This window comes from Lathyrus oleraceus, chromosome 7 (assembly GCF_024323335.1).
Source record: "Lathyrus oleraceus cultivar Zhongwan6 chromosome 7, CAAS_Psat_ZW6_1.0, whole genome shotgun sequence".
NCBI classification, from domain to species: Eukaryota; Viridiplantae; Streptophyta; class Magnoliopsida; order Fabales; family Fabaceae; genus Lathyrus; species Lathyrus oleraceus.
In genome coordinates, this window is record NC_066585.1 from 167,329,301 (window position 1) to 167,338,208 (window position 8,908).

At 33.7% G+C, this 8,908-nt stretch overlaps 2 protein-coding genes across 2 annotated transcripts; one reads left to right on the forward strand and one right to left on the reverse strand.

Annotated features, from left to right (window-relative positions):
• The first annotated feature begins 207 nt into the window (after nucleotides 1-207).
• Nucleotides 208-1,549, forward strand: LOC127100766 (proteasome subunit beta type-4). The gene is made up of 4 exons (XM_051038036.1): nucleotides 208-371; nucleotides 615-744; nucleotides 989-1,148; nucleotides 1,238-1,549. Exons 1-4 carry the CDS (start codon nucleotides 353-355, stop codon nucleotides 1,532-1,534), a joined length of 606 nt encoding a protein of 201 aa, XP_050893993.1. The 5' UTR covers nucleotides 208-352; the 3' UTR covers nucleotides 1,535-1,549.
• A 2,916-nt stretch (nucleotides 1,550-4,465) lies between these two features.
• LOC127100767 (vacuolar iron transporter homolog 4) lies at nucleotides 4,466-5,230 on the reverse strand. The gene has a single exon (XM_051038037.1). The coding sequence runs from the start codon at nucleotides 5,228-5,230 to the stop codon at nucleotides 4,466-4,468; it is 765 nt and encodes a 254-aa protein (XP_050893994.1).
• Nucleotides 5,231-8,908: the final 3,678 nt, after the last annotated feature.

The window sequence follows — 8,908 nt, forward strand, 5'->3', positions numbered from 1 at the left end:
AATAACTTTGGAGGAGTTGTAGATGGAAAGTAACAAGTGACTTCTCCTTTATTTGTTTATTTTCACATCTTGGGTTTTAAGCCGTCACTGTAATTCAACCACGCCCCTCATTCATCCTCCTTCCTCCTTGCGATGGATTCCAAATCTGAAAGCCAAAGAACTCTGTATGTATCCTCTCCATCTTCCTTCATTCATCAATACTCTTTCTATTCGATTTTAGGGTTTCTACTACGAGTAATTTGATTTTTTGTTTACTTGTTTTCTGTGCCCTAAATTTTGATTTCGGATCTTTAGGTATCCGTATGTAACTGGATCATCCGTCGTTGCTATCAAATTCAAAGATGGGATTCTTATGGCTGCTGATATGGGAGGTTTGATGCTAAATCATTCTTAACTTCACCTGAAAATTTGTTTATTAGTGTTTTATTTTCTTCAAAAAGTAATTCTTGTTCACTGTTTTTCTGTTGTTTCCTTACAAGGGCTGGTTTTAGTGTTTTTCTTCTGATTTGTAAAAAAAATGGCATCTTTGCAAAGTTCTTTCAAGTTTTTGAGTATTTGTCTCTCTTTATGTACTATCAATGATGATTGATGGATAGAATGAACTAATGGTGTAGGTTCGTATGGATCTACGCTGCGTTACAAGAGTGTTGAGCGTTTGAAGCCTATTGGAAAGCACTCCCTTCTTGGTGCTAGTGGGGAAATAAGTGACTTTCAGGAGATTATGCGCTATCTTGATGAGCTTATGTGAGTAGTTTTGTTTAAGTAAAATATTGAATGTCATTAACTGTGAGCTGATTGTTTCAAATAAGTGAAGTAGAGAAGGGTGTGATTAGTTAAATGTTGTGCAGTCAGCTTCATTTTGTTTGCTTGGCTGATTTATATACTTTTTTTAAACACCGTAAGAGACTCCATCTGTGTATTTTACCCTCAAATTTGATATTTCGAAAGTTCTACTTTCCTGTTTAACTGTTGTTTTTGACTGCTGCAGCCTTAATGACAACATGTGGGATGACGGGAATTCTTTAGGGCCTAAGGAGGTGCACAACTATTTAACTAGGGTGATGTATAATAGGCGTAACAAGTTCAATCCATTGTGGAACTCACTTGTTCTTGGTGGTATTAAAAAGGGGCAGAAGTACCTTGGCACGGTATGCCTTGCTTGTCTTGTCATTCAGTCTAACAGTTGAGGTACCTGTATGTATGATTTTTATTTGTTGTATTTGTGTATCTTATCCAGGTTAACATGATTGGCATTAATTATGAGGACAACCATGTGGCAACTGGGCTTGGAAATCATCTTGCTAGGCCAATTCTCCGTGATGAGTGGAACGAAAACTTGTCATTCGAAGAAGGTGTCAGGTTACTTGAAAAATGCATGCGAGTGCTTTTATACCGTGATAGGTCTGCTGTCAACAAGATTCAGGTTTGTCCTGTTTCAATTTCTTGCTGTGTTGCTCAGCTCATCTCTGTTCTTTTCTTCCCCCTTCCCATTTACAACTTGTCAAAGTATACTAATTTAATATTAAAATACTAGATGAGCTTGTAATAACGTGAAAAGGTGAAATGCTCATTGTTCTCTATTCTGCTAGTAGTTAAACATTGATCAGCTAACAAGCCCATAGGTCGAGGGCCAGATGCTAGTAGTGAAATGTTTGAACTTGAATGGTGATTGTTATCTGCAGTTCTCTTAATTTTCTATACATGCTGTCACTGTCTAGAAAGCCACATTAGTTTTTTGGTTAGAAGTTTTAACAATCACATTTTATACCTTAAGAATTATGTGGTTTAGGTGAAAGCATGTCTATGGAAGTTCAATTGATAGCATTTTTGCTTCTATGTGCTAACTCACGTCACATGTTATCTAGATCTGTATGTGACATCCTCATGGCTCTAATATCTAATTTTAGCTGAAAGGATTGACAAGCTAATGGGTTTCTTTGCATAAAAGTATACGAATTATACTTATGAGAAACAACTTGTGAATTCAGAGTAATGAGGGTGGTTCCTACCTTCTTAATTTCGGCTGTATCAACATAACTTGGCATAGAATCTTGACCACCTATGAAATGAAGGCTTTACATTAGTAGCAGAAAATAAAGTTCTGGTTTTAGTGTTTTTCTGTTGTTTCCTTAATTGGCTGATGATTGGAGAAACAAAGAGCTGAATGAGTCCAAAGAAAAAATTTGGAGTGAGATAAAGGTACAATCATTTGGCCCTTAATTATACGGTATCAATTATGTTTTTTCAATTACCGATACTAACTATCAATCTGTATGTTTTTCTTAGCGATGTTTTAACATCGAAGAAGAAAGAAGAGGTTTTTTGTATGAAATTGGCCGGAAAGCTTCTAAGAGGGTTTCGGACATTTTTATCATCCAAGTTCCTTAAGGATGCGGATGGTAATTTTGTGGATGCGGAGCTTCCTAAAAAATATGAAAGTTTGATATCGGCTGAAGAATGGGAAGCTTTCAAATCCAAAAGACAAGACCCGGTTTTTCAAAGAATAAGTGCTACAAATCGGGAAAGAGCATCAAGTCCCGCATATCCATACCGAAAAGGATGTGTCGGATATGGACGCTTAGAACAATCCATGGTAAGTATTTATAAATTGCGATAACAAATTTGTTCATCATATATTAGTTTTATCTGATCAAATTGTATGACTTAATGTGTAGCTGCAGAAGGAGGAAAGTTCAGAAACATCTCTTCCTGCACATGTTTTGTGGAAGGAAGCCCGTGTGGGCAAATCTGGAGTTCCTCAAGAAGAAGTTTTACACGTATACCAGAAATGTGTAAGTATAACATTTTTTCATTAATTGAATAACATTTTTATACACGTATACCAGAAATGTATTGGGCCGATTAAAGATTCCCACCGATGTATGTATTTCTAACTTATGAGTTATTTTTATATTTACACATATCTCATATAATTAAATAGTTGGAATTAATTCAAAATCTGTTATATTATTATGTAGTACTTTGATGAATTCAAGTGTGCATTTTATACAAAGGATCAAGTGGACGAAATCAAAGAGGAGTGGTGTCAATTCATGATAAAGCTCAATGTTTGTTCATAAATTTGTGTAATTAATGTGTACATTTGTAGTATATGTTATGACTTGTAAATGTGTACATAAATTTGTATATATTTTGATACATTTAAGGCAAAATTGGTTTGAATTGGTATATATATATATTTGTTAGCCAAAAATTGGTAGAAAAAAAGGCCAAAATGACATATATAAAATGTGATAATTGTCTGTCAAAATCTGGTTGAAAACAGGTAGAAATTCTGGTTTATAAACCTGGAAAAAATGTGGTTTAAAACAAAAGCTTCAAAAATTTTCGTATACCTTAGACAGCGTTTTTGTAAAAAGCGCTGTCTAAGGGGGGGATTAGAAAGCGCTTTAGGCAAAAGCGCTGTCTAAGGGGGGGGCTTAGACAGCGCTTTTTGAAAAGCGCTGTCTAAGGTATACCTAAAAAAATTAAAATAGGAGGGTCTTAGAAAGCGCTTTTGGCCAAAGCGCTGTCTAAGGGGGTGGGGCTTAGACAGCGCTTTTCAAAAGCGCTGTCTAAGGTATACCTAAAAAATTTAAAATAAGAGGGTCTTATAAAGCGCTTTTAGCCAAAGCGCTGTCTAAGGGGGGGGGGGGGGGGGGGGGGGGGCTTAGGCAGCGCTTTTAAGATTTAAAAAAGTGCTGTCTAAACCTTTAGCAGCGGAGGTTTAGACAGCGCTTTAAAGCGCTGTCTAAGGCTAAAAAAAGCGCTGTCTAAGGTCTTGTTTGTTGTAGTGTGTGTTGTCAGTCTCTTTACACATGCCCAGTGCTGGCGCTGCTAATTGATGCTCTCTCTATCCTAAAATAAGTGTTACATTTGTAAAAAAATTGTCACTTTTAGTTTCGAATGCAATTTTAATATTTATCTTCCAATTGTAGCTCCTAATTAATAATTCTAATTTACTATTTCTCTTATATTATATTAATGATAATTTGAATACATCAATAATCAATAAGGATAATTTGATTAAAAAAATATTCTCTCTTTCATTTATCATATTTTTTTTTAATTTATGTGAAAGTGTCAAGTATAACACTTATTTTAGGACGGAGGGAGTATTATCTATAATTTTTGTGATTCAAAATAATAATTAAAGTTCCATGCACACCAAAAAGTAAGATTTTACTAGGAACACATAGGAGACATGGTAAACCAACAAACATGAAGAGATAAATACAACATAAAATCTTTGGCAATAACATAACACAAAGTAGCCACATGAAACACAAAGGCACTACTAACTGATAATACTACATGTTAAGGAGTGATGAATGATTATTTGATGGAGTAATAGATATAGATTGGAGTCACCAGAAAGTCACGAGAGTTCAACACCCACCATTAAAAATAACAAAACTAATGACCAGCATTTGTCATGTAGTGAAATGGAAACATATGAGTAGACTCAAAGTCCAGTAGTTCCAATCAATTTGGTGAAACCAAATGTAATGGCCATAGCCATCCAACCACCAATAAGAACCCTAACACAAGACCTCATCACTGGAGTTTTTCCAACCAATGCTCCAACTCCTCCAAACACCAAAAGTGCCATGCTAACAACAGCACCAACAACACCCATCCTCATTTTATGATTCTTTATAAATGAAGCTGCTAGCAATGGCATAACAGCACCAACAGAAAATGCCAGTGCCGATGCCAATGCAGCTTGAAACGGATTCGGCAATTTCTCCCTTTCAGTACTTTCATCATCAACTACTCCATTATTATTATTATTAGCTTCTCTTTCTCTTTTCATTTGAGCTATCTCTATGTCGTATTGAGTATACACAGAGACAAACTCACCAATACCCATGCTACAAGCACCAGCTACTAAACCGGCAAAACCAGTAAGGATCATTACACTGATGTCTTCTTTTATAGCTCCGATACCAATCATCATTGAGGCAACAGTGATTAATCCATCATTGGCTCCCAACATGGCTGCTCTAAGCCACTGTGCCCTTTGAAAATAATTAATGTTACTCTCGTTTTCAACACTTTCTTTATTTGCATGGATAGGTATCTCAATATCAAAATTGTTCGCTGAGATTCCATTAGTTTTTGGTTCAAGGTTGGAGGCCATATTGAAGGGCAAATTAAGATAAAGTAGTGTTGGTATAGAAAAGAGAGGAAATTGGAATATGATGTTAAGAGCTTGTGGAGAACTCATGCTTCTAATGAAAGGTATTTATAGCTAGAGGGGATATCGATTAATCAACTTTAGTCAAGTATATATTGGAATAAGATATTGATAAAGGAGAGGGTAGTGAGCAAGTCACTAGCTCTAACTTAGTGACAATTTTGATGATTAATCACTCTGGTTTATCATTTAAAAATTCATAACCAAAAAATGGATCCAAATCTCAAACTTTTCACCTTAATATAGTCTATACTATTAAGTATACTATTAAGGTGATTCTTGTTCTTGATCATTAGAAAAATTGTGAAACTTAGGTTAAGCTCATCAAATACTATTATGGAAAACACATTTCACGATGATTGATAAAGAGATACCATCACGGTTGATTAACAGTTGTGAGGTGTAGTGTGATTGTAAGTGTGTAGTTTACAATAATGGTCTATTGCTCGTGATAGTAAACAAGATAGCGTGCTATATATAATAATGATTGTTAACCATTGTGAAATAATTTATAGATCTTGAGTTTGATACCCAACAACACCGTTTTTTCCGTTTATTATTCTGGATAACGATTTTATTAAACAACCCTTCTGAATTTTTTGTTTTTTTTTAAATATTTTTTATTTTTATTTTTAAACTTGAATTTTTTTTTTTGAATCGTATCAGATCAAAAACAACAACACACCAATAAAAATTGAATTACATCAAAGATGAAATTCCATTAAGAATCAAAAGTTGTATATTACATCAAAACCAAAATGACACAAAAAAATCTACAATTTCCATATCATTATATCAAATAATAGAATTTTGGTGTCTTGACTTTAAACCACCTATAATTTCAAATAATAATACTTGTTATTAAATAACTTTAGAAATTATAACTTATAATAAATTATAAAAGAAGAAAATAAAATACTTACTTGTTAATGTTTCCATATGCCTTCTTGATGATCGTTACAAAATCCTCTTATTAGAAATCATCTTATTAAACAAACTTATGAATTTCTTGTTATACTCTGTCAACAGCCACTTGTCATTTATTCGGAGATATTTTTTCTTTATAATTGTTTTGTGCGTAGCTATTTAAGGTTCAACTTCACTAAGATTATTCAATATATAGAAATGTGCTTCAAGAACTACATCCTGGGCCATTGACTTAATATTTAAACATTTAGTACCTCTACCTCCAATCTGTTAGCATGACGAGACTTAGGAATTCCTATAGACTCTATTTTTGACAAATCGTTTGAACAAAGCTAAACAACTTCTTTTATGATGTACCTTTCAACGATCGAGGCTTCTGGTCGATGATAATTCTTCGTATATCTTTTAAAGATTTTGATGTATAGCTCTATTGGATACATCCACCTTAAATAAAGTGAACCACAAATCTATTTTCTCTAACTAGATGAAAAAGTAAGTGAACCATAATGTCAAAAATAATGGAGAAAATTACATATCAAATTGACACAAGATTATTTTAGCATCATCTTCTAATTCATCTAATTTTTTGAAATCAATAACTTTATTATATATAGCATTGAAGAATAAGCACAATTTGGTTATAATTACTCTTACATTTTTTTTGGAAGGACACCACGGATAATCGCTGGTAGAAGTTGTTGCATCAACATGCGACAATCATGAGATTTTAAGCCAATTAACTAGAGATCTTTCATTGATACAAGTTTCTTGATGTTTGATGAGTAACCTGGGATAACTTTGATACCATACAAACACTCACAATTTTTTTTTCCTTTTTAGATAGAGTATGACGTGTCATAGGCAAATAAGTTCTTCTTCCTATCTTCTGGAGTCAATTGTTGTCGTATGCTCATCTTCACCATATCTAAACGTGAATTCTTAGTATCTTTAGTCTTTCCTAGAATGTTTAGAATTTTTCCTATCAAACTATCACACATATTTTTCTCCACATGCATCACATCAAGAGCATGTCTTACATCGAGGCTAGACCAATATGGAAGATCAAAGAACATCGATCTCTTTTTCCCAATATTTCTCGCAAAGAGACCTTTTTTATTCTTTTGAAAGACAACAGTAAGGTGCTCTCGCCGTTGATAAACTTCATCCCCAGTTAACGGATTAAGAGAGATTTCAAACTCTTGTTCTCCGTTAAAAGCTTTCCACAATATACGATAAGGATGTTTAGGTTTTAGAAATTCCCGATGCCCAAGGTAAACTGTCTTTTTCCAAACACAAGCTAGTGAAAAATAGGTATTAAATTCACATATATGATATGCTTTATGTCCTTTGACACTATATCCAGCTGAATTACCATATGCATGAAAGTTGTTGATTGTGCAAAATAGCATTGCAAGCATCTTAAAAGTTTCACCAGAATATGCATCATCAACGTCAACGCATTCCTCTCACAGAAATCTTAAATCTTAAATTAATGGCTTAGATAAACGTTTATGTCGTTTCCAAATTATCTTGGTCCAGAAACCATCATACTTAATAGTATATACTTGTGCTTCATGCTCAACCATGGAAATAGGTTATAAATTATGAGAAGAACACACCACGAAGAATGGTTGGTACTCAGATTACCAACCGGGTTCATTCAATCAGTGGCAAGCCCAAGCCTAAGATTTCTTGGCTAAAGGACAAAATCCGGAAACAACGAATCAATTTTCTTCCATTTCAAAGATTCATCTACATGACGAATGTTTCCATCACTTTTTTTTTTCATCTGCATGCCATTAAATATTCTTTGCATCATTCTCATTAGTAAAAAGTCTTTCGAACCATAAAATTATTGGCAAGTACCATAACACTTTAGCAGGAGGACACTTCTCACAAACATTGTTATTATCATCACCATTGTTGTCCTTCAACTTGTAGGGAGGCTCACCATATTCCAGACATTGATCCAATTTTTCATACTCTTTCATGTATAATATGCAATTATTAAGGAATGCATGTATTTTAATATACTCCAAACCCATTGGACACAATATCTTATTGGCCTTATAACAACGATCCGACAAGTTGCTATCTTCTAGTAGCATTTGTTTCAACATATCAAACAATTATGTGAAACTTTTATCCGACCGTCCATTTTTTGCCTTCAGATTAAACAATTTTAACAAAACAAATAATTGTGTAAAACTTGTACACCCCTTATATAAAGGTGCATCTTTATGGCTACATAAAGTATCATAAATAAGAGTTTTCATATGAGACGATTCTCCAATATCACAAATCATATCTTCTAGTTGATCATCCATATCTTCTTCATCTTTATCCATTTGTGACGTTGCATTTTAATTTTTATCCACTTCTCCATGCCACATCCATGTTGTATAATTTTGACACATTCCATCACAACATAGGCGATGTAATATTTTTTTCTTTGACCGTTTTTAGATATTCCTGCAATTAACACAAGGACAATAAGAGACACCATTATTTCTGGGAAGTTTTTGTTTGGAGAATTCAAGGAATTCAAGAACTCATTTCGCATACACTGGACGTAATCTATCAACTTTCATCCAACTACGATCCATAACAAATTCTGAAATTTATATCAAAAGACTAATGTGAATGACACACTAATGTTACACAAACAACATTATAACACCAAAATCTAAAGCATATTCATAACCACATTTATTTCTTCATTTTCAATAGAGTTATAACACCAAAACTAAAAACCACTAAAACATCACAAAATCATCTAAA

Bases quoted from the DNA above. Each gene is read 5' to 3' on its own strand.
- LOC127100766 (XM_051038036.1), top strand. The intron at 745-988 runs GTGAGTAGTTTT...TGACTGCTGCAG, and splicing joins CGCTATCTTGATGAGCTTAT to CCTTAATGACAACATGTGGG. The intron at 1,149-1,237 runs GTATGCCTTGCT...TATCTTATCCAG, and splicing joins GGCAGAAGTACCTTGGCACG to GTTAACATGATTGGCATTAA.
- LOC127100767 (XM_051038037.1), bottom strand. From the start codon at position 5,230: ATGAGTTCTCCACAAGCTCTTAACATCATATTCCAATTTCCTCTCTTT.